Source organism: Nylanderia fulva, unplaced genomic scaffold (genome assembly GCF_048542155.1).
Source record: "Nylanderia fulva isolate GAGA-0341 unplaced genomic scaffold, ASM4854215v1 Scaffold604, whole genome shotgun sequence".
NCBI classification, from domain to species: Eukaryota; Metazoa; Arthropoda; class Insecta; order Hymenoptera; family Formicidae; genus Nylanderia; species Nylanderia fulva.
The window spans coordinates 31,784-50,000 of NW_028190704.1; the positions used below are offsets into that span (position 1 = coordinate 31,784).

Sequence of the window (18,217 nt, forward strand, 5' to 3'; positions counted from 1 at the left end):
CAGGGTTCTCACTACAAGCGATTTCAACGAATAATAGACGATGAGATTCATTACCTCCAACATTAAAGACAACAGTACGAATAATATGGATACAATGCGTAGCTATATTATCACATCATCCATGTTATTAACTCGCTCACTGGTAATAACTCGTACTTTAACACTATGAATGAGTTGCGCAAAAACCTTAAGTAAATTTGAGAAATTATGAAAAAATATTTACGCTTATACTTGCTGATTCGGAGAATCGACCAGCCCCCAGCCGGCGGATTGGCACTATCTATCGCCATCTTTCTTATCAAATAGCAAATTTCGAAATCAAATTCTCGGGGGGGGGGGGGGTGAATCTTAACAAAAGACATCGGCAGAACCAAAAAAACTGCAACCAGCTCAACCGATACCCCGATAGATATAATACGAATTAATTATAACATATACACCTGCGCTGGGGTAACATTCATTTGTACCTTTGACTATTATCCGCATATATATATGTCCATGTTTGCCGGTCCTAAAAACTGCGACAATATAAATCATGGCATTTATATTATTTAATTATTAAAAGTTTCTCGGCCACCCCCCCCGTATCATCGCGCCAATCTCTCTCTTAGATGTTGGAGAATGCAATCTCCATCATCAAACTCCAAACTCCACGGAGACCTATATACAATTATTACAACTTTCCGAATATAATTATGCAAAGGTTATACAATGCAAACTGGAAATATCTCGCACGATATATCACTGTGGCATGCACTCGCACATCTCAGTCGTCTTTAACGGAAAAGCAGATTATGTCCAGGAAACTGGATATTCACAATGTTTGCGAATGTTTCAAGATGGCACAACGTCCTTGGGACCTACTCACTTAATTAGTGGACTCAAAATCAATCAAACTTCTTATCGTAGCCTTACGCTAGCCGGTGAATTGAAAGCCGACGGAACATGTAAGGGTACGCAATACTCTGACCCTTACGGCACATGGGATAATGTAATTGTTCAAGCAGTTGCGAAAATCTCACTGAAATCATCTTATGTGCCAGTACAACTCGAACACGGGAAGATCAAGTTAAGGTCAGGAACCATCTGCACACTGGCCGATAGCTTCTGTTTGGACTCTGACGACGGCTACACCTTTTGGAAACCTATACCTACGAAATCATGCAACTTCAATCAATACGACGTACTATACGAAGGACTAGCGACTAAAATAGCAGGCGATAATTCACCCATCGTCTACAGTCTTACCACACAAGACATCACATTCGCCTTGACTAAAACTAAAGAACAGCCATTATGCGGATACACTTTGCTTCGCACGGAACATCCGAAGTTATTTATCCTAGAAACCAAGCAAGGCCAAACCTTTGCCAATAAAGGTACGATTCCCGTGGACAACCTCGATATATTTACTTACATGAATTCCAAATTTGTATATGTCGAAAAACACATCCGACATCAGATGACATCATTATATCATAATGTCATGCAACAAAAATGTGAATTGGAAAGACAAGTCATAACCAATGCCTTATCCTTTGCAACTCTCTTGCCTGATGAATTCGCGTACAGTCTTATGAAGTCACCGGGATACATGGCCGTCACCACTGGAGAAGCTGTCCAGATCATAAAATGCATCCCTGTAGAAGTCACCGGACGCCCAACCAAAGAGTGTTACAACGAACTACCCGTAACCATCAGAAACACTTCTTACTTCCTCACGCCTAAATCAAGAATCATCACAAAGATCGGGAACGAACGAGAATGCTCTCCGGAATTGCCAACGTTATATAGAATAGAAGACACCTGGGTACAGTTCACACCAAAAGCGCAAATAAGACAGTTGCCACCTCAACAACTACGACCCATGGCATCTCTTACCTGGAGTTATTTAACACCCGGACCATTAGCTGTCAGTGCAATCTACACCCAGCAAGACATAGAAAAATTAAGAGACCACATCATGTTTCCCGCAGAGAAACCGGCACTACTCAACGCCATTGCCCGTGGACTCACTGGACACCCAGTTAACGCCAACTCCGTCTCGCTATACAAACTACTAGACGAAGAATCACTCAATAAAATTGTAGACAACACCGCTGCGAAAATATGGAGAGGATTCATGAGCTTTGGATCAGCCACGGCCGGAGTCGTTGGAGTATTTATGATCGTTCGTATTGCTAAACTGGCAATCGATACCATCATTCATGGATACGCGTTACACACCGTATATGGATGTAGTCTACACCTGATAGGAGCACTATGGGACTCTCTAACTAATCTCTTGCTTCACCTCAGCCGCAAGAATATAAACGAAGAAAAAGAAAAGAATAAGTTTCCAGAAGATTCCACACCTCTTGCCATCATCTCAGACGTACCCCCTGCATTACCAAAAGAACCACCGGTGATAAGTCAGCCTCAACTTCAAGGTTATAATATGAGACGACCTGAAGAAATGGAATCCACAGATATCACCGTCCCTCAAACGTATAACGATTTGCAACAACATCTCTTTAATCTAGAACAAAACCCTAGATCAACGTCGGGTTTTATTCTTAAATAGGAGGGGAGATGTAACGTCCAGACAAATTTCAAAATTTCAATTTCTTCAATCATTAATTTTTATTTAACCTATTAGTCATGACAATCTCTAACTTGCATGAAAGACCGGCATTAACGAATATTTAATCACAAATATAACCACTCGTAGGCTAAAACATGTCTTCTCACAAATGACAACAGAGTAATAATTCACTTTTAAATTTAATAATATTGATAGCATAAAAGGCATAATTAATAAAGACTCTCTACTCTCGATCATTCGTTAGGAAACATAAACCTGAAATAAGAATAAGCGTGCCTATATTATAACTATTCATAATTCAAGAGACTTAAAAATCGTACACGTAATGCGTAGTAACATTGTATCCGTCACACGTTCAAAAGTACTAAATAAGGATACCATAGTTCGACTATGAATTTATAAGTATTTTATCCTGGTTATGATCTTTCATACAGTAAGTACCAATTTGCATTTAACTAAAGAATATAAACGTAAATTAAGGGTTTCCACCCGCCTATCGTGATTACCGGATCATAAATACAAAATATCAGAAAATATAGAAATTCATTCCTCACGCGAATTATAATACATTTTATTTCGATTCGCAAAAGGAATCGACATACTCTATAGGATAGTACATAAGAATATATACCACTTATAATGTAGTATACTATAATAATTGGATAATCAAATGTGAAACCCGCTTTACTATTGTGAACTCGGCTTTACTCTCAAAGAAACCCCCCAGAACATTCCAGAAGAATGATGCAATATAGAAGCTTCTAGACGGATCCAGAAGCGTGATGCAATCGATGATGCAACGCAGAAGCAAGTTGCAACCTGCAAACCGATAACGGAACAAAGAGAGTCGTAACGCATAGCCAACCGTTATCGCTACCGAGAATAGGATAAGGAAAGTCGGAGCGCCCGGCGATGAGTCATCAAAGGGACGCCGCTATCGCTACTAAGAAGCCATCTCTCCGGGACTTAACCGTCGCAATCTCTACCTGGAACAGATTATCTCCGGTACTTCCCCGGCACATCTCTCCTACCATTGGCTGAGCCACATCGCCCGATGGGAGGAGCGAGCCCCATTTTTGGGTATATAAACCCGGCTCCCGGCACGGAACGGCAGTGATTTCGTCGCAGTGGTTCCAGTCAACAACAATCCAGCACTCAACCAGCAAATACTACGGGGTCCTGAAGACATAGCCGCCATTTTGGTGAGGTATAGCCGCCATTTCGGACCGAGGTACCGAGGCTCCTCAGATCTTCAGACTCAGAGGGAAGAACACAGTAGCGAAGTGTACCATAGCAAGGCACATAAGACATTGTCTAACCTTGTAAGTATTTAAGCCAGTTCACATATCCTTAAATAGTAAAGCGCAACGGACACTCATTATATTTAATCATTATATTTAATTAATTATTTAACCACTGAATTTCGAACTCAATCTTATTTCACATTACGAACTCTGAATTTGAATACAGACATAAGCCATATATTACTCTAAATTAACGATTCGTATCTGCATACGCCTGCGTTACAATCGTCTATATATTCAATATTTTACTCGATACTATTTAACTATATTTAACCGATATCGCATGTCTATTTAACTTGTTGTACTTGCAATATAAATATATTATATATGTATTTTATTGTATTACTGCTCACTTATATATGTATGTAACCCCGTATCCTACTACCTATTAGCGAATTGAATAACGCTAATTCCTCAGTACACATTAGAATATTATATCCTGTCAGAAGGTAAATTCGCAAATCATCTCAGAGATGCACGTTTAGTAAAGTGAACGTAGCATTAGCCTAATAAGACCAGGACCTGAGAACCCGGAATAACCGGATGTATACCTACCTCTATATTCTTTTATGCTTTTAATACCTTGCACTTTCCAATATTGCGAATTACTTTACCACACCGACTGACAGTGATCTTGCATATTGATATTTAAATTTATTTGACAAATGTACTCCACCTTACTCTATTTGCTACTATTAAAACCATACCCTGTCATAAGGTAAATTCGTTACTACGATTCTGAGATGCACGTTCTGTAAAGTGAACGTCGCATTAACCTTCGGGGACCGGAATCCACGGGCAACCGTACATTTCTTCACCCTTCCCAGCTTACTCTCTCTCTGCTTTACAAACCTAACGAATTACTTTACCAAACCAAATGACAGTGGTCTTAATGATTATTAAAAATAATTAATTCATAATTTTCAATTCAATTATTGATGCTTGAAGCTACACGTATTAATACTCTTAATATAGATATTAATACTTATATTCAAACCTCTATTCCTAACTCCTCTATACCCATTAGAGTTATATCCTGTCAGAAGGTAAATTCGCAAATCATCTCAGAGATGCACGTTCAGTAAAGTGAACGTCGCACTAGCCTATTAAGACCAGGACCTGAGAACCCGGAATAACCGGATGTATACCTACCTCTCTATTCTTTCATGCTTTTAATACCCTGCATTTTCCAATAATTGCGAATTACTTTACCATACCAACTGACAGTGATTTTGATATTCATTGACAATTTGTTACTTCAAAGTCTAAGATTTATTTATTCATTAAGAATTACTATTTCAAAGTTTAAGATTTAATTATTAACGATTGAAACATCAAGTATTAATATTTTCAACGCAGATATTAATACTCCTATCGAAATCCCTTTTTTTATCCACGTTATTACCAATCCTCTGTAACGTCCAGACAAATTTCAAAATTTCAATTTCTTCAATCATTAATTTTTTTTAACCTACTAGTCATGACAATCTCTAACTTGCATGAAAGACCGGTATTAACGAATCACAAATATAACCACTCGTAGGCTAACACATGTCTTCTCACGAAAAACAATATAAAAACAACATCTATAATACTAACTAAATATGGTATAATATAATATAATATAATATATTTAGTTTAACGAGAAAAATCCTCATTGATTATTTGTGAGAAAACCTAAAATAAGATTAAGAACGTATATATATGTATATGTCAAAGGGTTTGTTCCGAGACACCTTCCGACACTATATATATATGTCAATCGTATACTTTCACGACACTATATATGTATGTCAATCGTATACTTTGACGACACTATATATATATGTCAATCGTATACTTTGACGACACTATATATATTCTCTGGCGATTTCAATGACAGTATAAGATATAATATTTGACATACAAATAATTTGAACGACTTAAATGAATAGTAGTTACTTATTTTTGAATAGATTTCGATTAATTATACAGATTGACTATTACGATAAAATATTCATTTTACTAATATTAAATATGTTAAATTTTAAATATGTACACGATATATATATATATTAACACACAAAACTTCTTATAAATACATTTACTTATAATTATAAAACCCGAAGATCATATACATAGCGCAAAATAACATTATATCCATCATACGCCCAAAGGAGCCACTACACTAAGAGAAGAATACTATTATTTTCTCTCAATGCATGTATGAAACCCGCCTTATTAAAACGGTACTACCTGAAAATATATATATATATATATACATATCGCTTATAAAGAAGTATACTAAATAATTAAATAATTATGTATGAAAGCTGCTTTAATATGTGAACTCGGCTTTACTCGCAAGGAAACATCCAGAAGATTCTAGAAGGTTCTAGAACAATAGCGTGATGCAATGCATGATGCAATGCTGAAACACGTTGCAACCTGCAAGGCCCGTTGCAAGCCGCGTAGCGGTGAGTCACCAACGAAGCACCGCTATCGCTACCGAGAAGAAGATAAGATAAGTCGGAGCGCATAGCCAACAAAGGCATACCGCTATCGCTACCGAGAATAGGACAAGGAAAGTCAGAGCGCCCAGCGATGAGTCACCTAGGAACGCCGCTATCGCTACTAAGAAGCCATCTCTCCGGGACTTAACCGTCGCAATCTCTACCTGGAACAGATTATCTCCGGTACTTCCCCGGCACATCTCTCCTACCATTGGCTGAGCCACATCGCCCGATGGGAGGAGCGAGCCCCATTTTTGTGTATATAAACCCGGCTCCCGGCACGATACGGCAGTGATCCACCGAAAGTCGTCAAGTTTAGTACTTCCAACTGCAGTGAATTCGCCATCCATCACTCAAGAGTGATCCCGCCGCAGTCAAGAAGTAAAGTTATCCAGCAACCAACTAAGCAATTACTACGGAGCTCTGAAGACATCGAGACATAGCCGCCATTTCGGACCGAGGTACCGAGGCTCCTCAGCTCTTCAACTCAGAGGGAAGAACATAGTAGCGAAGTGTACTACCTCAAGGCACATAAGACATTGTCTAACCTTGTGAGTATTTAAGCCAGTTCACATATCCCTAAATAGTAAAGCGCGACGGACACTCATTACATTTAATCATTATATTTAATTAATTATTTAACCACTGAATTTCGAACTCAATCTTATTTCACATTACGAACTCTGAATTTAATTATTTAACCACTGAATTTCGAACTCAATCTTATTTCACATTACGAACTCTGAATTTAATTATTTAACCACTGAATTTCGAACTCAATCTTATTTCACATTACGAACTCTGAATTTGAATACAGACATAAGCCATATATTACTCTGATTTACGATTCGTATCTGCATACGCCTGCGTTACAATCGTCTATATATTCAATATTTTACTCGATACTATTTAACTATATTTAACCGATATCGCATGTCTATTTAACTTGTTGTACTTGCAATATAAATATATTATATATGTGTTTTATTGTATTACTGCTCACTTATATATGCATGTAATCCCGTATCCTGCTACCTATTAGCGAATTGAATAACGCTAATTCCTCAGTACACATTAGAATATTATATCCTGTCAGAAGGTAAATTCGCAAATCATCTCAGAGATGCACGTTTAGTAAAGTGAACGTAGCATTAGCCTAATAAGACCAGGACCTGAGAACCCGGAATAACCGGATGTATACCTACCTCTCTATTCTTTTATGCTTTTAATACCTTGCACTTTCCAATAATTGCGAATTACTTTACCACACCGACTGACAGTGATCTTGCATATTGATATTTAAATTTATTTGACAAGTGTACTCCACCTTACCCTATTTGCTACTATTAAAACCATACCCTGTCATAAGGTAAATTCGTTACTACGATTCTGAGATGCACGTTCTGTAAAGTGAACGTCGCATTAACCTTCGGGGACCGGAATCCACGGGCAACCGTACATTTCTTCACCCTTCCCAGCTTACTCTCTCTCTGCTTTACAAACCTAACGAATTACTTTACCAAACCAAATGACAGTGGTCTTAATGATTATTAAAAATAATTAATTCATAATTTACAATTCAATTATTGATGCTTGAAGCTACACGTATTAATACTCTTAATATAGATATTAATACTTATATTCAAACCTCTATTCCTAACTCCTCTATACCCATTAGAGTTATATCCTGTCAGAAGGTAAATTCGCAAATCATCTCAGAGATGCACGTTCAGTAAAGTGAACGTCGCACTAGCCTATTAAGACCAGGACCTGAGAACCCGGAATAACCGGATGTATACCTACCTCTCTATTCTTTCATGCTTTTAATACCCAGCATTTTCCAATAATTGCGAATTACTTTACCATACCAACTGACAGTGATTTTGATATTCATTGACAATTTGTTACTTCAAAGTCTAAGATTTATTTATTCATTAAGAATTACTATTTCAAAGTTTAAGATTTAATTATTAACGATTGAAACATTAAGTATTAATATTTTCAACGCAGATATTAATACTCCTATCGAAATCCCTTTTTTTATCCACGTTATTACCAATCCTCTGTAACGTCCAGACAAATTTCAAAATTTCAATTTCTTCAATCATTAATTTTTTTTAACCTACTAGTCATGACAATCTCTAACTTGCATGAAAGACCGGTATTAACGAATCACAAATATAACCACTCGTAGGCTAACACATGTCTTCTCACAAAAAACAATATAAAAACAACATCTATAATACTAACTAAATATGGTATAATATAATATAATATAATATATTTAGTTTAACGAGAAAAATCCTCATTGATTATTTGTGAGAAAACCTAAAATAAGATTAAGAACGTATATATGTATATGTCAAAGGGTTTGTTCCGAGACACCTTCCGACACTGTATATATATGTCAATCGTATACTTTCACGACACTATATATGTATGTCAATCGTATACTTTGACGACACTATATATATATGTCAATCGTATACTTTGACGACACTATATATATTCTCTGGCGATTTCAATGACAGTATAAGATATAATATTTGACATACAAATAATTTGAACGACTTAAATGAATAGTAGTTACTTATTTTTGAATAGATTTCGATTAATTATACAGATTGACTATTACGATAAAATATTCATTTTACTAATATTAAATATGTTAAATTTTAAATATGTACACGATATATATATATATTAACACACAAAACTTCTTATAAATACATTTACTTATAATTATAAAACCCGAAGATCATATACATAGCGCAAAATAACATTATATCCATCATACGCCCAAAGGAGCCACTACACTAAGAGAAGAATACTATTATTTTCTCTCAATGCATGTATGAAACCCGCCTTATTAAAACGGTACTACCTGAAAATATATATATATATATATATATATATATATACATATCGCTTATAAAGAAGTATACTAAATAATTAAATAATTATGTATGAAAGCTGCTTTAATATGTGAACTCGGCTTTACTCGCAAGGAAACATCCAGAAGATTCTAGAAGGTTCTAGAACAATAGCGTGATGCAATGCATGATGCAATGCTGAAACACGTTGCAACCTGCAAGGCCCGTTGCAAGCCGCGTAGCGGTGAGTCACCAACGAAGCACCGCTATCGCTACCGAGAAGAAGATAAGATAAGTCGGAGCGCATAGCCAACAAAGGCATACCGCTATCGCTACCGAGAATAGGACAAGGAAAGTCAGAGCGCCCAGCGATGAGTCACCTAGGAACGCCGCTATCGCTACTAAGAAGCCATCTCTCCGGGACTTAACCGTCGCAATCTCTACCTGGAACAGATTATCTCCGGTACTTCCCCGGCACATCTCTCCTACCATTGGCTGAGCCACATCGCCCGATGGGAGGAGCGAGCCCCATTTTTGTGTATATAAACCCGGCTCCCGGCACGATACGGCAGTGATCCACCGAAAGTCGTCAAGTTTAGTACTTCCAACTGCAGTGAATTCGCCATCCATCACTCAAGAGTGATCCCGCCGCAGTCAAGAAGTAAAGTTATCCAGCAACCAACTAAGCAATTACTACGGAGCTCTGAAGACATCGAGACATAGCCGCCATTTCGGACCGAGGTACCGAGGCTCCTCAGCTCTTCAACTCAGAGGGAAGAACATAGTAGCGAAGTGTACTACCTCAAGGCACATAAGACATTGTCTAACCTTGTGAGTATTTAAGCCAGTTCACATATCCCTAAATAGTAAAGCGCGACGGACACTCATTATATTTAATCATTATATTTAATTAATTATTTAACCACTGAATTTCGAACTCAATCTTATTTCACATTACAAACTCTGAATTTAATTATTTAACCACTGAATTTCGAACTCAATCTTATTTCACATTACGAACTCTGAATTTAATTATTTAACCACTGAATTTCGAACTCAATCTTATTTCACATTACGAACTCTGAATTTGAATACAGACATAAGCCATATATTACTCTGATTTACGATTCGTATCTGCATACGCCTGCGTTACAATCGTCTATATATTCAATATTTTACTCGATACTATTTAACTATATTTAACCGATATCGCATGTCTATTTAACTTGTTGTACTTGCAATATAAATATATTATATATGTGTTTTATTGTATTACTGCTCACTTATATATGCATGTAATCCCGTATCCTGCTACCTATTAGCGAATTGAATAACGCTAATTCCTCAGTACACATTAGAATATTATATCCTGTCAGAAGGTAAATTCGCAAATCATCTCAGAGATGCACGTTTAGTAAAGTGAACGTAGCATTAGCCTAATAAGACCAGGACCTGAGAACCCGGAATAACCGGATGTATACCTACCTCTCTATTCTTTTATGCTTTTAATACCTTGCACTTTCCAATAATTGCGAATTACTTTACCACACTGACTGACAGTGATCTTGCATATTGATATTTAAATTTATTTGACAAGCGTACTCCACCTTACCCTATTTGCTACTATTAAAACCATACCCTGTCATAAGGTAAATTCGTTACTACGATTCTGAGATGCACGTTCTGTAAAGTGAACGTCGCATTAACCTTCGGGGACCGGAATCCACGGGCAACCGTACATTTCTTCACCCTTCCCTGCTTACTCTCTCTCTGCTTTACAAACCTAACGAATTACTTTACTAAACCAAATGACAGTGGTCTTAATGATTATTAAAAATAATTAATTCATAATTTACAATTCAATTATTGATGCTTGAAGCTACACGTATTAATACTCTTAATATAGATATTAATACTTATATTCAAACCTCTATTCCTAACTCCTCTATACCCATTAGAGTTATATCTTGTCAGAAGGTAAATTCGCAAATCATCTCAGAGGTGCACGTTCAGTAAAGTGAACGTCGCATTAGCCTAATAAGACCAGGACCTGAGAACCCGGAATAACCGGACGTACACCTATCTCTCTATTCTTTCATGCTTTTAATACCCTGCATTTTCCAATAATTGCGAATTACTTTACCATACCAACTGACAGTGATTTTGATATTCATTGACAATTTGTTACTTCAAAGTCTAAGACTTATTTATTCATTAAGAATTACTATTTCAAAGTTTAAGATTTAATTATTAACGATTGAAACATCAAGTATTAATATTCTCAACGCAGATATTAATACTCCTATCCAAATCCCTCCTTTTATCCACGTTATTACCAATCCTCATTTAATACAGGATTATTATAACAACAATTGACACAAGGCTTAATTAATTAACAGGTGAAGGGCATCCTAGCATAGATTAACCTTTCATCTCATTTTGATTTCGTTAACGAGTAAATCACGATATAAACGTGAGTCTAATTCAATTATTTTACATTATAAAATATTCTTCGATCAATAATGCATATTATTCATATAAAATTATCCAACTATTAGATGGTCTCTCCCTTCCGAAGGAGGAATCAAATTGATCGCGACGAGCAACGTCTCCATAGACTACGCGAACGTAGGACAAGAAGGCCCCTTAATTTACATGTCCAGATCTTTCCAACGCGAATAATCGTTCGATCCCCTTCTCCAGACGTTTATTCGCCCATAAATAATCTTCCGCCTTACATTGATTATTCTCATCCGCAATTTCCGGATCCGTCACATTCAGAATCAAATACGAATCATAATTTCTTACCCGATCCCGAATATTATATTCCGGATCCAAGCCAACATATCGTATCATCATACGATCCTATTCTACAACCTCATAACGAACAAGACCTCTACATTTTCGACGAGGACACCGCTAACCTCACATTCAACGACACTCGCGATTCCATCCCCGAAGGAGCTCGGGACAACTTCGCATCTTTTATTACTTACCTTAATCAGTCTGACAATCCGGAAGAGGAACTTAGCAATATTATAACTCGATTTCAAGTTCCCCACGAACCGAGTCAGGACCAGTAGATTTTGCACCGACATAAAGGATTTATAAATAAATAAACAATTTTTATACTTGTAAAATATCTTTATTTCTTGACCCGACCCCCAGAATTCCTTCTCCATCCGACTTTCTCAATCGAATCTCAAGCTCTCGGCATCCCAGGGTATAGCCGGCCTAGCAGGTTGCCCTAAAAAAGTAGAGAGCAGCTTCTCGAACGTTTACCGAGGTAGACGCGAGAGAAGACCGACTTGTGCATAAGGTGATTTACCGTAAGGTGAATTGCCGGACGTAACAACTAACACCAAACCCGTGGAATCGGTGGCACCGCCTACTATCAGCCTCTAACCAAACCCTCATGGAAGTACGTAAGCCCGGATTCACTCGCTTCCAGTGGTATCTATACGAACGAAGATCTTGATCGTCTTCGCGGACCATATCATGTTCCCCGTGGAAAAACCCTCCATGCTCCACACAATCGCCAGGGGAGCAATGGGACAAGAAATTCCTACAGGCAGTTTCTCCTTGCTGAATTTATTAGACGAGAAATCTCTCGACCGAATAGCGGAAAATACCGGAGCCAGGCTATGGAAGGGATTTATAAGCTTCGGATCCGCCAGCGCCGGAGTACTTGGCATCTTCGTTACCGTACGGTTGATAAAATTAATAATCGACACCCTGATCCATGGGTACGCACTCCACTCGGTGTACGGATGGAGTCTACATCTACTCGGAGCCATTTGGACCTCGGTGACCAACGTCCTCCTACACCTTGGTAGATCAGCGGACGGAGAACAGGACAACGGACGAGAACTGCTACACCTGAAACCCCCTCCAACGAACGAAGAAGAAACACCCTTAACCCTGCCCACCCAACAAACCCCTTCGATTAACGAATCAGACAGTGGCAAAGTGTGTGCAAAAACTCACCCTACGAGTGTTCCCCCAATGAAAGATTACGGCGAACTAAATAAATATTTACATAATCAATGTTAAGTTAAGAACCTAATCGTAGCGCATAGAAAACTAAGTCCAAAATGTTGGAACATTAAATTCCAACATTTTTATTTTAAGGGGGGAGGTGTCACGTCCGGCCGTATAAATTTTTTCGTTTACTCCAAGTTCCTTAAACGCTATTTGAAAAGCGCGCCAAAGCCGGCCATGACGCTTAACTCCGCCTAAAAACTAAGCGTGGCGCTTCGTAGCGCCTAAGGATCTCCCACCACGGTGAGAGCCCCTACTCCGGAGAGTTCCCCCTCTCCAGGCCGCCGCAGGCCCGAGCCGCCGAAACGAAGGACCTCAGAGCAGTCCCGAATTTCGGCAGTTCTCTGCGCGACACCGAACAGTATAGTCGCACTCCTAAATTCTAACTCTAAGTCCAAATTCTAAATCCTAACTCTAATTCTAAAATTCTAACTCTAAGTATAATATTCTAACTCTAAATTCTAAGTCTAAATCTAAATTCTAATTCTAAGTTTTAGTCTCGAATTTTGTACTACTATACGAATAAATCAGTGTATTCATGTGTGAAAACTAGTGTTCAGTATTCTTCAAAACTTCCACTCCCGTGATAAAATACGATAGCGTTTAAATTTGTCATACGGCGTTTGAATTCAGAATAATTCAAACTGTGTTTGGAGCGGACCACCGCTCATCACAGTCAGAATTAACATTCTCAGCATTTGCCAAAATAAGGAATTGATAGTGAGGTCCGCCGCATATCAACCCTCCTTATTTGAGTAATCATTCAGAGGATGCATCAAATTCAATATGCCTAAGACGCGACGCGCAGGAAGGAAGAATCAATTACGAAAACTAAACCGACTTTATCGCGAATCAGCGACCGAGGAATATTCTCAATTCCTCGGAGTGGAATATCAGGCCGATCCTGAATACGAGAACATTTTCAACATTAAAAATAATAACAACGACGAACTCCTACAGTGGAAGTGCATACCAATAACGTTCCAACCACGACGCCTGCCGCCGCCAAACATCCCAGTGAACGACCCTCGCCGCACGCACTACCTCCAAGTACGAGCCGACACGATCAAGAAAGTGCTACTAAAGGTAAGTGAAATTCACGTTAACCTAAGGAATCGCGCGTGTTAGCAAATTCAGAGACGCTTCTACCACGTGGAAGAGAACATTCTAGAAAAATCTCCGACGCATTTTTCCTCTTTTCCATCGTCACTGCGGAAGCTATAAAAAAAGGGTCGGGCTATAAAACTAGGGTCGACCACCACATGCGGTGCCACCCTCGGAATTCTAACACGGAAAAACGCAAATAGTTCAATCTCTTAAAAATCTTGTGTCTCAAGAAATAACTTCGTAAATCCGTACAACAAAGTAGTCATTTAAACAATAATCAATTGAGAACACTTTCGATTTACCAACATTACCGACGATATACCGACATACGTTCTTTTACCGACGTTATCGACAATATACCGACATACGTTCTTTTACCGACATTACCGACTATATACCAACATACGTTCTTATACCGACATTACCAACCATATACCGACGAACGTTCTTTTACCAACGGGTTATCGACACCTTACTGGCACCTTACCAGTGTTTTACTGAACAATTACCGACGGTTTTGCCGACGACTACTAACTTCTCGATAACTGCCGGGTTCACCGAAGATCTACGAGCGAATGACGCATTATCAATTCGATTACGCAACAAACACAAATGTGCCCACTCACCCTTAGAGGTATAACTCCTCCTCCAGAAGTTAATCTCTTTGTACCGTTTGAACCCTTATTCTATTGCCAAGTTGGTGTCGGGTACATCCATTTTGAGACTAAGGCAGCTCTCTGCATTTCATGCTACTCCACCTTACCTAGAGTCTCGAAATTACTTTGGACAAGGATTCGGAAGCATACTCTAATCATAGGCGGAACACCTATCGGAATAAATTGCGGAGTCTGCAACTTCCGACTTACCCTCACGCGAATCGGTGATTTGTGCGAGCTTTGTCAGTTTACGTACGAAGATTACTTACGCAACCCCAACGACGTTTCGCATAGAGCAATCGACGAAGCTATCTTTATTACAGTAGAGTCACAGGTAGGTCCCACGCAATAATCCGATCACCTCAGTTCCAGCGCGAATAACCTCAGATCGCGGGTATCCCCGGGGAGAATCGCATAGATTCGCGTACCCGTAATAGCGATCGTGTCTCGTGGAAAAAGCCGAGCTCTGCATTCAAATTTTCGCAGCCGCGACCCCACGAGACGTAACACTATGGGCCCAGACCTTGAGGACGGAAAGGAAGTCAGGCAGTGCGCGTTGGAAGTCAGCAAAGCATCCGGAAAAGCAGTACGTGGCGACTCGGCCCTTGGGGTGCGCTCCGGTGCAACTCACAAGGCTGGCCACGCGGTGGGTTTCAAAAAGGGCTAAAGGCAACACGCCTTAAGGACCCAGATGAATCCAACGCAAGATTGAAAAGCAACACGCCGCGTGGCGACTCGGCCCCCCTGGGATGCACTTCGGTGCAACTCACGAGGCTGGCCACGCGGTGGGTTTCAAAAAAAAAAAAAAAAGGGCTAAAGGCAACACGCCTTAAGGACCCAGTTGAACCCAATGTAGGATTGCAAAGCAACTCGCCGCGTGAGGACTCGGCCCCTGGGGTGCGCTTCGGCGTCGCTGTCGGGGGCTGCCGCAACGCGTGTTGAGACTGACAAAAAACGTAAAATGCAATGGGTGCGGCCCTGGGGACAACAAAGCAAGGGATTGAAAGGAATGGGCGGGACCTCCGGCCACATCATGGCCAGCGAGTGTCCACAAGCGTTAAAAGTCTCCCGAGTAGTGCCGGGAACCCCAAAAACTCTCCAAGATTCTAACGCAACACGCCGCGGCGAATGAAGGGAGCTTATTATTATTTTCAGGTCTTCCACCCTCAGGCCTACATACTGCATTGCTACGAGTCGGCGTCACTGACCAAATGGCTCACAAGTAGCACGCGCACATGGATGTGTCGGAGGGGCGCACTCGGGGTCGCCCGCACAGCAAAACTTTTTCCTCATCCGAGGACTGGAGTGCTGGGGGTGGCACGAGTGCGCTGCCCGTACCGATCTATTCCAATCCCTGTCCTACCAACACCAAGTTCCGCCTTCCCGGAGACCCATCACATTTCCGCTCGCCTCCCTCATGCTGCGGTTTGATGGTAGGGGAGCAGGGGTCTCTGTCTGCGCCTGATGGGCCCCGCGCCTCCCGGTTTTTGGCCTGGGGGCGTGGGGACCAAAGGGCGACCTCTTTTCTTTTCAGGAACATCATCATCGGTATCCTCGTCGTTGCTCCGGTCGTTTCGTTCGCTTTACTTTGTCTCGTTCGTTCGTCTGCTTCGGGTGGAATGCCGATGAATAGGTAGGCGTTTCCTAACAATGGCGCTCGTCTTAATGTTAAGGTGTTAGGTACCGTGCCGAGGGCATGAATGGTCGCGTAGACGGTAAGATCGCGGCCGCTAACGGTCCGCCCGGGATATCTGCCGCCCTCCCGGTGTACTTAGGCTTGGTGGCGTAGTGGTGGCTCTGCGTCGCTTGACCCTCTCTTCCACCGCACTCGTGGGAACAAAATGAGTATTTTCAATTCTTTGGTGAAAAGGAGTGCCCGCCTGGCAAATCGCTTCCTGTCGGGTGGGACAGTAGCCCAGGAAGCACATAGTGGCTGCGGCCTTCGTGCTGTCCGAGTTGAACTAGCTAGATGCGACGCGACCGCGAGAAAGCCCAGGCCGATGTTCATCAACCGGCTGGAACCGAACGTAGATATAAGGAAAAACCGCGGAAAAAAAACCACGAGAATAGAGCAGGGATTAGCACCGCGATTAGCTCCGTGATTAGTTCCGCGACCAGCGCCGTAAATAACGCTGAAATTAGCTCCGCGAACCCCCTAGAACCCCAACCCCACACTCATAAACTATCGGATCGAGCCGGGCCGCTCCAAAGCGCGGCAAGCTCCTCTTCTTCTACTTCGACCGGAAATTTCTCACTGGCGACCACGGGGGTGAGAATCCTGCAGCTGAACATGAGACGTTCGGCTAAAGTCACGGGAGAGGTGCGTCAGCTCGTCGTCGAAAAGCGACTTGACATCTTGTTATTGCAGGAACCATGTGTCAGGAAGCGGGACACGGGTCACACCTTCGTTGGGCTAGGATTGGGAATGAGAGTGGCCGCCGTACGCTCGCAACGCCCGTGGGCGGCGGTGGCAGCCTGCAACTCTCAATTTCAGCTACTGTTTATCTCGCAGCTCAGCACAGCTCACTGCGTCTGTGCAGAAGTGCAAGGCAAGCACCTGGCTTCTCCTTCTATGTGGCTTCGTGCTACTTTCAGTACTGCGAAGAAATAGAGAAGCACCTCAGGCACCTCGAAATGGTGTTTCATTCGCTGAGGGGGAAGAGATTGATAGTTGCGATAGATGCCAATGCCCGATCGCCGCTGTGGGGTCCCCAGGAGGCGGACGAAAGAAGTGCGAAAGTCGAAGACCTCATCCGGGCATCTGGTATAGAGGTGGTCAACGATGCTGGCAAGAAACCCACCTTTTGGACGGCAAGAGGTTCATCATATATCGATGTGACCTTGGCGTCGCCCTCCATGACCCGGTTCATCAGGGAATGGAAGGTACGGGACAATTGGACAACCAGCGACCACAACTCCATCGACATCAGGCTCAGAGTGCCGAAGGGGCGGGACGCCAGGGGTGCCGCGAACATGAGGTTCGACACCCGTCGGGCCGATTGGGAACGGTTTTCCGGGACTCTCGCTGATCTTTCAGGGTCCATCATGCTGGAGGCGCTCGAGTTGAGGTCGGCGGAGGAAGTAGAGGAAATGGCCGAAAAGCTCGCAATTGTCCTTAGCGAGGCATGCAAGGCCTCAATGCCAAGAAAAAGACATTTTA

At 41.1% G+C, this 18,217-nt stretch overlaps 1 protein-coding gene across 2 annotated transcripts; it reads left to right on the forward strand.

Annotated features, from left to right (window-relative positions):
- Nucleotides 1-675: 675 nt before the first annotated feature.
- LOC146720802 (uncharacterized) lies at nt 676-7,100 on the forward strand. Of its 2 annotated transcripts, XR_014925941.1 has the most exons (2): nt 676-3,906; nt 6,236-7,100. XR_014925941.1 is itself a non-coding variant. In XM_085488018.1 (1 exon), the coding sequence occupies exon 1, from the start codon at nt 752-754 to the stop codon at nt 2,561-2,563; it is 1,812 nt and encodes a 603-aa protein (XP_085344144.1). In that variant the 5' UTR covers nt 676-751; the 3' UTR covers nt 2,564-4,220. The 2 variants fall into 2 exon arrangements, 1 of the variants encoding a protein (XP_085344144.1); XM_085488018.1 differs by lacking the exon at nt 6,236-7,100 and having other exon boundaries at nt 676-4,220.
- Nucleotides 7,101-18,217: the final 11,117 nt, after the last annotated feature.

Coding starts and splice junctions, on each gene's coding strand:
- LOC146720802 (XM_085488018.1), top strand. CDS start 752: ATGCACTCGCACATCTCAGTCGTCTTTAACGGAAAAGCAGATTATGTC.